This window comes from Sceloporus undulatus, chromosome 6 (assembly GCF_019175285.1).
Source record: "Sceloporus undulatus isolate JIND9_A2432 ecotype Alabama chromosome 6, SceUnd_v1.1, whole genome shotgun sequence".
Taxonomy (NCBI): Eukaryota; Metazoa; Chordata; class Lepidosauria; order Squamata; family Phrynosomatidae; genus Sceloporus; species Sceloporus undulatus.
This window is the reverse complement of record NC_056527.1, coordinates 112,425,836-112,441,633: the sequence shown is the minus strand read 5'-3', so window position 1 is coordinate 112,441,633 and position 15,798 is coordinate 112,425,836. Positions and strand designations below refer to the sequence as shown.

Here is a 15,798-nt window from a genome sequence, read left to right as displayed (position 1 = left end):
CCATAACCCAGAGGTCGATGGATCGAAACCATCCTCTGCTAGTTACCATTATTATTATTATTATTATTATTATTATTATTATTATTATTATTATTATCTGGAAAAGAAAAGGGAAAAAATCCTATTCAATATAATAGACTAAATTTAACTCTTTTAAAAAATTATTGTCCTGGCATTACTTATTTATTATTCTCCTGCAACCCTTGAAGTCAATGGGGAGAACTTGCAATGCTTTCAATGCACAAGTCCAAAACACACTGCAGAAATAAATCCACTTTCAGACCTCTTTAACTGCCCAGGCTCAATGCTAGAGAATTCTGGGAACTGTGCTTTTGTGAGACCCTTTTTATCCTCCTCTTTCAGAGAGCACAATAAACTACAATTCTCAGGATTCCCTATGGCTGTTAAAGCGGTCTGTGGTTTTGGACCTTCGTTACTGCAACGGTGCAAAGGGAAACAGGGACAGAGAAGCCAGGTGAAACATTTTAATGCATGGTTTTTTAGCCAGAGGTCCACTGCACTTTGTGAACAAACGGCAAGAAATGCAAGAAGAAATATTCCTAGGAATTTGGAGAATTAAAAATAAAAATAGCATCGCCCGAACAGGGACTTGAACCCTGGACCCTCAGATTAAAAGTCTGATGCTCTACCGACTGAGCTATCCGGGCTCCTGGAGCCGCCTTCATCAGAATGAGCCTAGTGTTGGCGCTGGGGTTTCCCCTTCACTCCTTTGCAGGCTGCTGTTTCCTCTCTCTCTGCCAATGGGAACATTTGGCAGACATTTCGCAACAGTTCGAGCTCTCTCTGTTTTGTACTAAAAACAGCTCGCGAACGAAGAGGAAGACAATAAAGATTCAAGGTAACTGAATGGAAATGATTTAACTTGGTAAACATATAAAGGCAGCGAGGAAGCCTTTCTCCCAAGTGTCAGGATGGCCGAGCGGTCTAAGGCGCTGCGTTCAGGTCGCAGTCTCCCCTGGAGGCGTGGGTTCGAATCCCACTTCTGACAACAAAATGTTTTTGGTACCTTCTTTGGGATAGATATATATTTATGTGTGTGTGTGTGTAAATTTTATTTTATTATACACACACACACACACACATATATATATACAGAGAGAGAAACATAAATATATGTGTATGTGTGTGAATTTATGTGCACATATATATATATATATATACACACACACACGTGTGTGTGTATGTGTATATACATATATACAGCTGACCCTTCTTATACACGGGTTTTTAATACATGGATTCAATCATCCATATTTTGAAAATGTTCAAGAAAAGTATAAATTTCAAATATCAAACCTTGGTTTTCCATTTATTAAAAGGGGCACCATTTTGCTATATCATTATATTTAATGGGACTTGAGCATCCATGGATGTTGTTATACACAGGAGATCTTGGAACCAAACCCCAGCGGATAACAAGGGTCCACTGTACATTTTATTATTTATATATATAATGTGTGTGTATACACACACACACCAATACACATATATGTGTGTATATATGTATATGCATATATACATCTTACTATACACACACACACACACGTGCAGCAAATGTATATCAGGGGTCCTCAAACTCCAGCCCTCCAGGTGTTTGGGACTTAATCTCCCAGAAGCCTCAGCCAGTCACCGCCCACATGCAAATTTCCTTCCTCCCTCAGGATTCTGCAGTCACTCTGAATAGACTTCCAGAGCCTCCCAGAGGCCCTCATTCCTCTTTGCCCTTCAGCCAATCACCACCCACATGCAAATTTCCTCCTCCTCAGGATTCTGCAGTCCGGATAGACTTCCAGAGCCCCCAGAGGCCCCTCCTTCCTCTTTGCCCCTCAGCCAATCGCCCCACATGCAAATTCCTTCCTCCCTCGGGATTCTTGCAGTCACTCCGAGAGACTTCCAGAGCCCCCAGAGGCCCCTCCTTCCTCTTTGCCCTTCAGCCAATCACCACCCACATGCAAATTTCCTCCCTACCTCATAATGCCCTCCCTGACAGCTTGGCCAATGATCTGAGATTCTGGGAGCTGAAGTCCAAAACATCTGGAGGACCAGAGTTTGAGGACCCCTGGTATATGTATGTGTGTGTGTGTGTGTGTGTGGTGTGTGTGTATACATGCATAATTAAATTTTATTTTATACACACACACACACAAACATTTGTATATATATATATGTGTGTGTGTGTATGTGTTTGTGTATATGAATATATATGCATATATACATATTATATATATATATATACACACACATTATATATATATATATATACACACACAAACATATGTATATATGTGTGTGTGTGAATATATATATGCATATATACATTTTATTTTAGTATATATATATATATATATATATATACACACACACACACTCTACTAACATATATATATGTGTGTGTGTATATATATATACTAAACTAAAATGTATATATGCATATATATTCACACACATATACTGTATATTCATATATATGCATATATGAATTTTATTTTATTTCATTTGGCTCTATGCAACATTTCTTTATTTTCAGGGTGAACAGATCTCCTGAGTGCAAAGGAAAACAAGGCCCTGGAGGACATTCAGGAAAAAATGGAAGACATGACAAAATAAAAGCTACAAACAGATAAACAAACATGAAATAAATATAAACGTGGCAAACATAAATATGACATAAACAAACATGGGAAAAATGACAGACACAGAAACAAATATGATCAAACAAGAGCTATCTTGATCCTAAATCCAGAAAACACAGCAATGTTGGCCATGAAGCAAAGTACAACAACACCCCAAATCCACAAAACAGGGATGGTTTCTACAGTGTAGATGCACCCTAAAAAGACTCCATATTGGACGCTTAAAGGCCAAAGACTGGAATGAATTTTGGATGGTCATCTATCCAAGAGTGTAGATGCACCATCTAACATGCATTTGCCCTGTTTGGGTTACATTCAGAACCAGGCCTGGTCTGGAAAGCCTTTTCTCCCAGCGGCCGGTTAGCTCAGTTGGTTAGAGCGTGGTGCTAATAACGCCAAGGTCGCGGGTTCGATCCCCGTACGGGCCACAAGCTACCCTTTTAAAAACCAATACAGTATCATTTAATTAAATGCAGTGTTTTAGACTTCCTTGTGTCTTCACATTTTAGGATTCTTTCAGCCCCCAAACTGCAACTGAGCCTTTGGAAATACAGTTTAGGCACCCACAGATAAACAGCAGACTGAACAGTGACTGATGAGGCTGCATCTGCTCTGCAGAAATAATAATCCAGTTTGACATCGCTTTAACTGCCCTGGCTCAATGGTAAGGGATCCTGGGAACTGTAGTTTTGTGAGACACTGAGCCTTCTCTGTCTGAGAGAGCTCTGGGGCCACAACAAACTACAGATCCCAGAATTCCATACCATTGAGCCATGGCAGTTAAAGTAGTATCAAAATGCATTGTTTCTGCAGTGTGGATGCAACCAAAGTGACCAAACTGCAGAAATTATCCAGTTTGAGAGCCCTGGATCAATGCTAGAGGATTCTGGGAACTGTAGTTTCGTCAGACATTTAAGCTTCTCTGTCTGAGAGAGCCCTGGGGCCACAACAAACTACAAATCCCAGAATTTGTAGTTCTCATCTAAACTTTTGGTCTTTCCTGAAATGTAGATTAATGACATCAATGGGACAGATAGACAATAAAAGACAAAACAGTGATTTGAACTCTGTACTGGGTATTACCTTTGCAAAAAAGACCCCGATCTCCCAGGTGCCTTCTTAGCGCAGTAGGCAGCGCGTCAGTCTCATAATCTGAAGGTCCTGAGTTCGAGCCTCAGAGAGGGCATATTATTATTATTATTATTATTATTATTATTATTTACTCTCTCAAAGTGCTATGGAATTCTTTTCTTTCTTTCAAAACGTTGTATTATTGTGACTCCACCATTTTCATTTTTGCAAGAAATGTATCCTTCTCTTTCAAGAGAGCTCTGATGCCCCAGCAAACTACAAATCCCAGGATCCCATAGGATGCAGCCATGGCAGCTAAAGCACTATTATTCAGGTATAATCATGCCATTATCTTGGATGAGTGTTTTTAGCTTGTATTGCACTTTTGGATCCTTTTTTGTAATTTTATACTGTGTGTTTGTTTGGGTTTTTTTTAGCTGCTTGATTGTTGTCACTATCTTTTATTTATTTGTTTATTTATTTTTAATGTTTTAAATTGATTTTATTTACCTTTCTGGGGGAAAAGGCAGCATAGATATGAAATAAAATAAAGAACAATGATTATTATTTTTGCAGATCAGATGCAGCCCCCAAGAATCCTCTGCCAGAGAGCTTTTACTGCTGTAGTTTTTAGGCAAAGGGCTAGAGTCCCATTTGGAGTCCCTCAGCAAACTACAAATCCCTGGAATCACAGCAAAATGTGATGATAATGCAGTGTAGATATACCCTAGATCTCTCCTAACCTTGTATGGGGGAACCCCATCCATTCGGCTTTGCAGCTAAAGCAGCTTGGAAAAATCTTGACCTATCAAGTCCCTGCTCAAGTTTAGCACAAGTTTTGCTGCATCAAGTGGTTCCCATCACTTTGGACCAGAATACACTGCAAAAATAATCCAGTTTGAGACCGCTTTAACTGCCCTGGCTCAGTGCTAAGGAATTCTGGGAACTGTAGTTTATAGTGGCACCAGATCTCACTGAGAGAGAAGGCTAAACATCTTAAAAAACTGCAGTTCCCAAATCTTGGGAATTGTAGTTTTGTGAGGCCTTTAGCCTTCTGTCAGAGAGCTCTGGTGCGGTGCCACAATGAACGACAATTCCCTATCACTGAGTCAGGGCAGTTAAGGTGGTCTCAAAGGGGATGATTCCATTCCTTCAGTATGTTCTGGATCTGTTACTTGGAGCTGGTGTACTACAGTAGACTTAAGTACAAGTGTTTTGGATCACTAAACTCATAAAAAGACTACCACCAGAAAAGCTGGGAGAAGTTTAGAAAGGAACATCAGCTTGCTCTCATGTTCCATGGCCCACAGGTTCAATAATAGCAGCTCTTTTGCTGAAAAGGTGGGTGGCTCTGAAAAGAGCCTTTGGGTCTGTTTGGAAAGTGGATCCCTTTTACTTGGAGCTGGTGTACTTGGTGACAGCCTTGGTGCCCTCAGAGACAGCATGTTTGGCCAACTCTCCTGGAAGAAGGAGCCGGACGGCAGTCTGGATCTCCCTGGAGGTGATGGTGGAGCGCTTGTTATAATGGGCCAAGCGAGAGGCTTCTCCAGCAATGCGCTCGAAGATGTCATTGACGAAGGAGTTCATGATGCTCATGGCTTTGGAGGAGATGCCGGTGTCAGGATGGACCTGCTTCAGCACTTTATAGACATAGATAGAATAGCTCTCTTTGCGGCTCTTCCTGCGCTTCTTGTCCCCCTTCTTCTGGGTTTTAGTGATGGCCTTCTTGGACCCTTTCTTAGCTGCAGGAGCTGACTTGGCTGGCTCAGGCATCTTCTCCAATAAACTTACTCCTCCAAAAATACTCCTCCAGCTCAAAAAGAAAGATGCAAAGAGGCCTTGCACTGCCTTTGAGACTTAACTGCAAGAAAGGAACTGGTGGGCTCAGTTCTCCCAGAGTGAACCCTTCTCTCTTCACTGCAAGTTCAGAGTGAAAGGCTCCTTGCTGCTCCCTCCTATTTATAAGGTCCTTATGCAAATGAGCGGATGCAATCCCTTCATTGTGGTTGGTTGGCTCCCTCTATGACATCATAGAAGCAGTCTAGCCCGCGTTCCAATTTTTGACTCTGCCAGCTTCTCTCTCATTGGTTGCCTGCTGGGCACTTGGTTCACTCCCATTGGTTGCTCTCACAAGCCTGTTCATTGGAGAAGGGATTGGGGAAGGCTGGCCAATCAGAAGGCGCGGTTTCAAAACCAGAGGAAAGTATATAAAGGGGGCAAAGTGGCGGGGTTTTTGTAGTAGCTGAGAGTCTCTTCATCGAGCTGGTTGTCTGCAAGGGTTGACTGCAACACAGAGCTATGTCTGGACGCGGAAAGCAAGGCGGCAAGGCGAGGGCCAAGGCGAAGACCAGGTCGTCCAGGGCCGGGCTGCAGTTCCCGGTGGGGCGCGTGCATCGCCTGCTGCGGAAGGGCAACTACGCCGAGAGGGTGGGCGCAGGGGCCCCTGTCTACCTGGCCGCCGTCCTGGAGTACCTGACGGCCGAGATCCTGGAGCTGGCCGGGAACGCCGCCCGGGACAACAAGAAGACCCGCATCATCCCCAGGCATCTGCAGCTGGCCATCCGCAACGACGAGGAGCTCAACAAACTCCTTGGGAGGGTCACCATCGCCCAGGGAGGGGTGCTGCCCAACATCCAGGCCGTCCTCCTCCCCAAGAAGACCGAGAGCCACAAGGCCAAGGGGAAGTAGAGGCCCCATATACACACACACACACACAAGAACCCCAAAGGCTCTTTTAAGAGCCACTCACCACTTCAGAGAAAGAGCTGCTATCATTTCTGGGAAAGAAAAAAGTTCCCAGTTAACTCTATGGCAAACATGGCAAGTACTGTATAATTTTATTTTGCAGCTTCCATGACTTTATGCAACTAGGTGTCAACAGAAGAATTCATAGGTTTTGGATGTTGTTGGGTGCACTTGGAATTCAAAGATTCATCCCTGTTACTCTAGAATCGGTATGACGAGAGCAGTGGCTCCCAAAGCTGTGCCCTTTGTAAGGGCTGTTGGGCTCCAGCATGGTCGGTCAATAGACTGGGAGCTGAGGTCCAAAACAGTTAATATTCCCTAGTTAATAATCCTAATCCTAGTTAATAATTTCCTAATATTAGGATATTATATTCATAAGGCTTTGATAGTGAAAAGACAGGAGCAAGCGAGGATGACAGAGATGGTTACTTAAGTAACAACTTTGAAAGCCTTTTTGTTTCCAGTTTTCACAGAGGGAGGATTTTCACTTCCTTCACTAGAAACATTGTTCCTTTCCAAAGGAGCTAAAGAACAAAGAAGAAAGGGACGCAGCTGATTGGCTCTTGCCAGCGCGGGAATTTTGAAAACAAAGGCTCTCAGCCAATCAGGAGCGAGCGCGGGGTTTTTTGAAAACAGAACCCCAGATGATCCTTCCTTCCTTAAGAAATGGAGCAGCTTTGAGTGCAAAAGATATGCTTTTACTTATGTTTTAATGTTGGTGATATTAAATTATTATTATTATTATTTAACTTTTGTTATCAATATTTTAGCTCTGTCTTTTTAAATCATCGTAATCCACTTTGAATTCCTATTGCAGGAATAAGGCCAGGATATAAAACCTTGAAATGAAATGAAATAAATTCTTTCTGGTTCCAGGAAAATTATTCAGGGGTAGCTGAGTTGGCCATATAGCAAGGCACAATACACACCCACATATATATATTTGGAACAACTAAAATGCACAAAATATATGTGACACAGCTGAAAAAAACATTAAATATATTTCTTCTAGAAGGCCAGTCAGTTTTAAAACATGACTTTTAACTGGTATATTTAAAATAATGTACTCAGACGACTGTGCTTAAATGGTTTTATAAAATTGCATTGTAACTGTGAGTTTTCCTTTTTAATGGAATTTTGTATTTTAATATGCTGTACCCAGAGTGAACAGACGTCCTCCTTTTCCAGGACATGCCCTCCATTTCAACCTTCTGTGCAGGAGGGATTCCTTAATGTCCTCCATTTGGAGGAGGACAAAGAAGCATGTATTTATATATGAGTGTTTCTAGCTTTTATTTCGTCGTGTCCTGCATTTTTATTGTATGCCCTTTCATTTTAGGGTGCCTTGGCCTCCTTTGAGGCTTGCAGCTCTGGTCACTGTATCCTGCCTTGAGGAGAGACAGGGAAGAAATAAAATGCGTTGTTGTTGTTTCAATGTTCCAACAACAACATCTTGACCTGTACTGGCCTGTGGCTAACTCACCATATTTTTTATTTTCTGCCAACCTCCTGTATGGTTTTTAACACCTTTGCCTGATGAAGAAGCCAATGGAGCTTTGAAAACTTCCGTGATGATGTATTGTGTACACTTTGGTTGCGCCCCGTAAAGGTGTCACTGGATTTGGGATGTTATTGTATTTCCTGGCTTAGATTAATCATAGAGTTGGAAGAGATCCCAAGGGTCATCCAGTCCAACCCCATTCTGCCATGCAGGAACTCTCAATCAAAGCATCCCCATTGACAGATGGCCATCCACCTTCTGTTTAAAGACCTCTGAAGAAGGAGATCTCACCTTTCTCCGAGGAAGGAGTGTGTTCCACTGTCGAACAGCCCTTACTGTCAGAAGTTCTTCCTAATGTTGAGGTGGAGTCTCTTTTCCTGTAGCTTGCATCCATTGTTCTGGGTTCTGTTCTCTGGAGACCAGAAAACAAGCTGCTCCCTCCTCAATGTGACATCCCTTCAAATATTTAAATAGGGCTATCATATCCCCTCTTAACCTTCTCTTCTCCAGGCTGAACATCCCCAGCTCCCTAAGGCGTTCCTCAGAGCATGATTTTTCCAGACCATTCACCATTTTAGTCGCCCTCCTTTGGACATGTGCCAACTTCTCAATATCCTTTTTGAACTGTGGTGCCCAGTCCTGGACCCAAGATTATTCCAAAGCAGAATAGAATGGCACTATTACTTCCCTTGATCTTCTATCTAGACACTATACTTCTATGGATGCAGCCTAGAATCGCATTGGCCTTGTTAGCTGCCGCGTCACACTGTCGACTCATAGTCTCCTAGGACTCCTAGTCCATCTAATACCACCGCTGTTCTTGAAGCCAGAACCAGTACCCATAGTTTAGCTCTCATACCCCAGAGCAAAAGTGCCAATGGATAAAAGTCTAGTTGGTGGGTATATAGTTGTTAAAACAATCCTCTTCCTAAATTCTGGAGAGAACTAGATAGCTTCTTAAAACAGGCTTCTTGCTAGCTTTAAACATCCCTCCAGAAGAAGTTCCTACTGAAATGAAAGGACAGGCTCAGAGAAAACAGGGGAAATGTCTGGGGACTATGGGATTTTCAAGGCTATGGAATTCTGGGAGTGGTAGTTTGTACTGGCACCAGAGCAGAGTCAATCCCCAGCCAATTGAGGGTGGATGATAGGAGTTGTAGTTCAGCACCTCCCAAGGCTCACCTGGGTTTCTTTTTTTTTTGCTGGAGTTGGGAGACTTAAAGAATCAACTAGTGTCCAGCTCCAAGAAGTAAAAGAAAGGAGTAAAAGAATACTCCTAAAGGGAGTTAACACATTGGTCCCCAAACTGTGCCCTTTATAAGAGATATTGGACTCCAACTCCCAGAAGCCTCAGCTATGTTGGCCAATGGTCTGGGATTCTGGGAGCTGAAGTCACAAATCTCTTAAAGGGCACAGTTTGGGGACCACTGAACCCTTTGTGTTAGAAATAGTTAAATAGTCATCCAGGGTAAAGAATGATTATTATTAGTAGGAGTAGGAGTAGGAGTATAGACCACAACCATTTAGCCAAGTGCCTTCTTAGCGCAGTAGGCAGCGCGTCAGTCTCATAATCTGAAGGTCCTGAGTTCGAGCCTCAGAGAGGGCAGAATGTTATTTTGCAAACTTTTGTCATATTTTCTTTTTTGTTAAATCTATTTTTAATGGCATGGATTTAACTTTTATTTTAAAACAACGTTTCACTTTGCAAAGACTGGCCACCCACTAGCTCTGGGTCTTGCCTTTTTAAGAGACTTTACCAATAAGGTTATGAAACGTTGCAAGAGTGAGCATCCTGATTTTCATAGCTTCCGCACTGCAGACTTAAACCGGTTTGGCACCTCTTTAAACTGCCATGGCTGAAGGCTATGAGAATCTGGTAGTTTGGTGGGGGGCACCAGAGCAAAGCATAGGACTGAGCCATGGCAGTGAGAGACCCAAAACACACTGCAGAAATAATCCAGTTTCAGACCGGTTTAACTGCCCTGGCTCAATGCTAGGGAGTTCTGGGAACTGTGAGACATTTTATTTAGCCTTCTCTGTCAGAGAGCTGTGGGGCCACAACGAAACTACAATTCCCAGCATCCTTTATTTTAATTGCTCCCTTCTGCTCCTTGGAGAGAACATCTGCTAAAATGCTACAAGGCAAAACTGTGGGAGGAGGACAAGTCACACTCTCTCAGCCTCAGAGGATGGCCAGGGCAACCTCCCTCTGAACAAATCTTGCCCAAGAAAACCCCAAGATAGGTTTGCCTTAGGCTTTCTTATGAAATAACTGGAAGGCATACAGCATCAGCAACAAAAAGGAGCAGAGGAAACAAGAGTGGGAAAATAATGCATGGAAAGAAATGACCACCATTCATGGAAATCCCATTGGTAGACCTGATGGGGGAAAAGGCTGCCAGCAGTTGCCCGGCTAGCTCAGTCGGTAGAGCATGAGACTCTTAATCTCAGGGTCGTGGGTTCGAGCCCCACGTTGGGCGCTTCCCTTTTCATTTTAATTTATTTATTTCTGGTTTTTAAAATTATTATTATTGGACCATTTCTTGTAAGGGAAGTTTTTGAGCCGTCACTCTTTTCTATCCCCGATCAGAAGCTGGGTGCATTTAGTCTTCCTGCCCTTCCTTGCAGGACTGCCATAAAATAAAATAAAATAAAGGGAGCTGTCTTGCAAGGACATATATCTGCAGCATAGAAAATGTTCTCATGATCTTGCAAGAAAACTCCTTTATTTTATTTGGAATACACAGCAAGGGCAGGAACAATCAATGCACAGTTTCCTAATCGGTCATGATGTATATGTATGTATATATGAAAGAAAGAAAATGCAAAAAAGAAAAGAAAGAAAATGCAAAATGATGGAGCCAGCCAAGTTACATTTCTTGTATACACACTCTCTCTCTCTCTCTCTCTCTCTCTCTCTCTCTCTTATACAAGAAGTGTAACTTGGTTGGATATATATATATATATGTAAATATAATATATATACTCTCTTTCTCTCTCTCTCTTATACAAAAAGTATAACTTGGCTCTATCTATCGATAGATATATAGAGATAGATAGAGATATGTAGATATAGATATATGCCGATATTATATATATATATATATATATATACACACACACACACACACACACACACACACTCTCATACAAGAAGTATAACTTGGCTGGATATATAGATAGATATGTAGATATAATGTGGATATTATATGTAAATATATACACACATATACTCTCTCTCTTATACAAGAAGTGTAACTTGGCTGTGTCTGTCTGTCTATCTATCTATCTATCTATCTATCTATCTATCTCTCATCTATCCATATCTCAGCACTGCGCAGGCGCAGTACAACCCATTTGTATGATTCTTAGAGACCAAGAAGAAGAAATCTATCTTTCTTTCTTTCTTTCTTTCTTTGTAGTCTCTGCGAATAGGTAGAGATAGGTAGAGATGTAGATATAATACCCCCCCCCCCCACACACACTCTTATCAAGAAGTGTAACTTAGCTGGATCCATCATTTTGCATTTTCTTTCTTTCTTTTTGTTTGCAAAGGACATCCAAAGAAACTGGGGATATTATACATTATCATTATACACACACACACACATACTGTATAGCCATCATTTTATTTTATTTAAACCTAGTAACCTTCCTCATGACATGACAATTTGTACTCTTTTTTTTTAACCAGTTAATACAAGCCCTCCTTCCCTTCCTCCTCTTCATACATTTGCAGAAGCATTATCCTGGAAATGAAATGAAATTGATTTGATAGATATTCTTCTCTAAACCGAAGAAAAGCTTAAGGTCCATTCCATCCCTTAGACAAAAAACAAAACCAGACAAACCATAATTCCTCCTAATAGTAATAATAGTTTCCTATATACTTTTTAAAAAAGTTATTTCAGTAGCATACTGGGCAGACAGGTTTTCCTGGGATGCCTGCAGAGGGTTCATAAGAACCCCTCTTTTGTTTTGTTTGCAAAGCATTTCGAAAGTGCCGTTTAGCTGTCACCTCCAGTAAAAGACACCAGCAAGGCAGAGGACGCAGTGGCATGCCGTGATCGTATAGTGGTTAGTACTCTGCGTTGTGGCCGCAGCAACCTCGGTTCGAATCCGAGTCACGGCAGAGTGGGGCGCCTTCCCTTTTGGAGGGAGCCAAAACCTTAGGATGGCTTTGTCTCACCTTTGTAAGACTGGAGGGACCTTCCATTTTAAAAAAAATCTATGTTAAAAATTAACATTATGACATAAAAAAAATCAAAAAGTGAATTATCATATAAAAAAACTTTAAACCTAATATGTAAAGAGATCTTGTAGCACCTTTGAAACTAACTGAAAGAAAGAAGTTGGCAGCAGGAGCCTTCATAGATTTGTCTACTTCCTCAGATGCTTTTGGTTGAGTGGAAGCCAGGGACAGACATATATATATGCTATATGTATGTGAGAATGTCAATTCAAATACAAAATTATTTGTGTATGCCAATGGTTATGTCTTTGTCCACAAACGGCCATTGTTAAAACTGGACTTGCTATTCCATACACAAACGATTTTGAATATGAATTGACATTCTCACATACCTATGACATATATAGGTCTGTCCCTGGCTTCCACTCCACCAAATACATCTGAGGAAGTAGGCTGAAGTCTATGAAAGCTCATGCTACCAACTTCTTTCTTTCAGTGAGTCTATTAATAAAAAGACTTACTAAGCTTGAGCGTTCGTATATTCCTACAAAATTCCCTCCATCAGCGCAGCTGGAGGCGGCTGCAGTCGCTTCTCTTAGCCATGCATTTCTCTGTAAGATTAATCTAATGTCCAAATTCATGCCCATATTTCTGTTTTTATGAAGGGCCAACAACCAAAAAATATGGGGCTTTTTTGACATGTTGTTCAGTCTATATAAAAAGAAAAGATTTCCAGCACTCAAATAGTGGGTATCTCTTATAATAAGGGACAATAATTCCAGCTCTTTAAGGGACAAACTTTCCAGCTCTCAATACTATAAGGAATATCCATTATAAGGGGCACATTGCTAGCTTATGAGCAGCAAGTTTTCTGACCCTCCAATATGAGGCATTCCTTATAATAAGGGACATCTTCCAGTCCTATAAGGAATAAACATTTTGGCCCTTCAATAGGGAACATTCCTTATAATAAGGGACACCTTTTAGTCCTATAAGGAAAAGACTTTCTGGCTCTCAAACAGGGGACATTTCTTATAATACAGGACATCTTCCAATCCTATAAGAATAAACTCTCTGGTCCTCAAATAAGGAGTATCCTTGATAATAAGGCACACCTGGCAAGCTTTCTGGACTTCTGATAGGGAACAAAACTCACTGGGCAGACCTGGATTGGTGACTGTGAGTCAGAGCCAGATTTAATTTGCACAGGAAAGACAGAGGAAATATACCCTCATCTGCCATTTTCTAATGCCAATCCCTTCACCTCAGTCCCAAAATATTGCACTGGGCACCAGGAGATGTCCCAGACAGAGCTGAGCGGCTTCATTTTGTACTAGCTGCAGCTTCTGAGTTTTCCTCAAGGATAGCCCCACATGGGACACATTACAGTAGTCGAACTATATGTGCCCATGTAGAGGTGTCTAATCCTTTGTCTGGGTGTATGCCTAAGTTGCCTGCCAACGTACCCCATGAATTTCAGAGTGTTTTCTTACGGAACGTAGTTTGTCATTGCCGTCTTTTAAAATATAGCCTCCAGCGCTTAGTATTCATTTGCCGTCTTCCATCTAAGTACAAGCCATGCCTGACACTGCTTAATGTCTAAGATCAGATGGGATCTGGTGTCTTCAAAGCATTTTAGCTCAGTGTCCGACCTTTTATCCATCCATATTTAAAGGATATTTCCACACTCTCTTCCATTTACACCCTGAAAAATTCCTCCTTTCAAGGTGTTTAATTTTTTAACCATCACCACCATAATCTTTCCCCAGCTCCATAAACTATCCTATCACACAAAGATGCTATCCCATTCCCCATATTGGAGCATAATTCAACTACCATTCCAGTCAGCTTTGTCATACTGAGGCTGAGGCGTGAATGTGATTTTCAGTATCTTTGTTGGACCTTGAGATACTCTTGGAAATCAGGAAGCAAAACCGGAGAGCTCCAGGTGAAGGGTTTATTTACAGGGGATAAGGAACTGCTATTTACAGATGCAGAAGACAGTTCTAGGATGGAAACAATCACTTTGACTTACTCCTTTGCAGCTCATAGCAACACATAGCTATACTAGAGCTCCCTTTGATACTCACTGACAACCCCCAACTGCACTGACTCTCCATGACTCCACAACTATAACCCACATTTGTTTCCATTAGGGTTAGCCTTATATGCACTTGGCTGATGCAACCTTCCAGTACATGACATTAGATATTACATCATACATACAGAGTCACAGGTTCAGTCCAAGACACAATTAAGTGTCTGGCCACTTCAAAATCATTTATAACCAGATGTTCTGGCCTTTTACTCATGTTGGACTTTGCCTAAGTTTGATCATTCTAGGCCAAATCTACCTGAAAAGAGCCAGAGACTATAGAAGAGCTTCCTTTGCACAGATCTAATCTTCTGTACATCTACTGATCCTTAGATGTTTCCTGAAACATGGAGAATAGGTTTGGAAAGAAGTATGGTAATATCCATCAAACAACTGCAGACCTCTTGTGTGTTTTAACAGAAAAAACTTTAGGATGGTAGCTACTGTGTATTTGTTTGCTATCTGATTCATTTAGTCATTTCTTTCTTTATACATGTGAAGGGAAAGACTGAACTGAAACCAAGCCTTTAAAAAACTAATTATCTCTCTTTTGCATTAGCTGCTCCCTTTTGTTCAAATCGGGCCTTAGTAGAATAATGTAACATTTGGGGAAAAAGATACAGCTGAGTAATGCAGCCCCTGAGGCCAAGATAGAGAAGATCTCCACGGCTACTGTATATCTTCCTCTTGTGCTGAAGTAGGCTGGAAGAAAAGACAGCCAAACACTGCAAAAGACCAACATGCTGAAGGTGATGAATTTGGCTTCGTTAAAACAGCCAGGTAACTTCCTGGCCAGAAAGGCCACAGTGAAGCTGACAATGGCAAGAAAGCCCATGTAGCCTAAGACGCAGTAAAACATGGCGACGGACCCTTCATTACATAACAGTATAAATTCTGCAGGCAATGAATGCATGTCCAAATCTGGGAACGGAGGAGAAGTGAAAAGCCAAAGAGCACAAAGCCCCGCTTGAAAACTGGAGCAGGAAAGGAGAATGGAATATGCCAGTCTTTTCCCCAGCCATCTCCTCATCTGTGATCCTGGCTTAGTAGCTGTGAATGCCAAAATGACAGATACGGTTTTTGCCAAAATGCTTGAGAGGGCGATAGAGAAGACGGTGCCAAAAGTGGTTTGTCGGAAAAGGCAGCATGCCTTACTAGGGACGCCGATGAACAGCAAGGAAGAAAGGAAACACAAGAGGAGGGAGACGAGGAGAATGTAAGTGAGACCAATGTTGTTGGCTTTGACTACAGCGGTGTCTTGGTGCATAATGAAGATTACAAGCACAAAGACTGTGATCAGTGATAACACAAACCCAAAAAATATTGATACAATGCCCAAAGTATCCCCAAATGCTAGAAAGTTTGGACTCTTCAGAATGCATTGATTGTGGAATTTGTTTGCATAGTGACCTTCTGGACATTTGGCACAGGTTTCCTTGTCTGAAAAAGCAAACAGACAAGTGTCAGCTTTCAAAAAAGGCATTATTGTTTCCAAAATTAAAAACTGCTGTATTGAGAGCCCACCATTATTATTATTATT

The 15,798-nt window shown here is 41.6% G+C and overlaps 3 protein-coding genes and 7 non-coding genes across 10 annotated transcripts in view; 7 read left to right on the top strand and 3 right to left on the bottom strand.

Moving 5' to 3' along the window:
* Window positions 1-595: 595 nt before the first annotated feature.
* Window positions 596-668, bottom strand: TRNAK-UUU. Its single transcript has one exon. It is a non-coding gene; the product is annotated as a tRNA-Lys (tRNA).
* A 258-nt stretch (window positions 669-926) lies between these two features.
* Window positions 927-1,009, top strand: TRNAL-CAG. The gene has a single exon. It is a non-coding gene; the product is annotated as a tRNA-Leu (tRNA).
* A 1,999-nt stretch (window positions 1,010-3,008) lies between these two features.
* On the top strand, window positions 3,009-3,082 carry TRNAI-AAU. The gene has a single exon. It is a non-coding gene; the product is annotated as a tRNA-Ile (tRNA).
* Window positions 3,083-3,767: 685 nt separating this feature from the next.
* On the top strand, window positions 3,768-3,840 carry TRNAM-CAU. Its single transcript has one exon. It is a non-coding gene; the product is annotated as a tRNA-Met (tRNA).
* A 1,137-nt stretch (window positions 3,841-4,977) lies between these two features.
* Window positions 4,978-5,636, bottom strand: LOC121933406 (histone H2B 5-like). The gene has a single exon (XM_042473084.1). It carries the CDS (start codon window positions 5,496-5,498, stop codon window positions 5,118-5,120), a length of 381 nt encoding a protein of 126 aa, XP_042329018.1. The 5' UTR covers window positions 5,499-5,636; the 3' UTR covers window positions 4,978-5,117.
* A 347-nt stretch (window positions 5,637-5,983) lies between these two features.
* On the top strand, window positions 5,984-8,191 carry LOC121933400 (histone H2A type 1-E). Its single transcript, XM_042473077.1, has one exon. It carries the CDS (start codon window positions 6,024-6,026, stop codon window positions 6,411-6,413), a length of 390 nt encoding a protein of 129 aa, XP_042329011.1. The 5' UTR covers window positions 5,984-6,023; the 3' UTR covers window positions 6,414-8,191.
* A 1,313-nt stretch (window positions 8,192-9,504) lies between these two features.
* TRNAM-CAU lies at window positions 9,505-9,577 on the top strand. The gene has a single exon. It is a non-coding gene; the product is annotated as a tRNA-Met (tRNA).
* Window positions 9,578-10,378: 801 nt separating this feature from the next.
* TRNAK-CUU lies at window positions 10,379-10,451 on the top strand. Its single transcript has one exon. It is a non-coding gene; the product is annotated as a tRNA-Lys (tRNA).
* Window positions 10,452-12,031: 1,580 nt separating this feature from the next.
* Window positions 12,032-12,103, top strand: TRNAH-GUG. Its single transcript has one exon. It is a non-coding gene; the product is annotated as a tRNA-His (tRNA).
* Window positions 12,104-14,523: 2,420 nt separating this feature from the next.
* Window positions 14,524-15,798, bottom strand: part of LOC121933871 (vomeronasal type-2 receptor 26-like) — a 7,325-nt gene continuing 6,050 nt past the window's right edge. Inside the window, exon 4 of the mRNA XM_042473861.1 lies at window positions 14,524-15,698. Within this exon, the coding sequence (XP_042329795.1) occupies window positions 14,794-15,698 (905 nt within the window). The 3' untranslated portion in view covers window positions 14,524-14,793. The remainder of the gene's footprint in view (window positions 15,699-15,798) is intronic.

Bases quoted from the DNA above. Each gene is read 5' to 3' on its own strand.
- LOC121933406 (XM_042473084.1), bottom strand. From the start codon at position 5,498: ATGCCTGAGCCAGCCAAGTCAGCTCCTGCAGCTAAGAAAGGGTCCAAG.
- LOC121933400 (XM_042473077.1), top strand. From the start codon at position 6,024: ATGTCTGGACGCGGAAAGCAAGGCGGCAAGGCGAGGGCCAAGGCGAAG.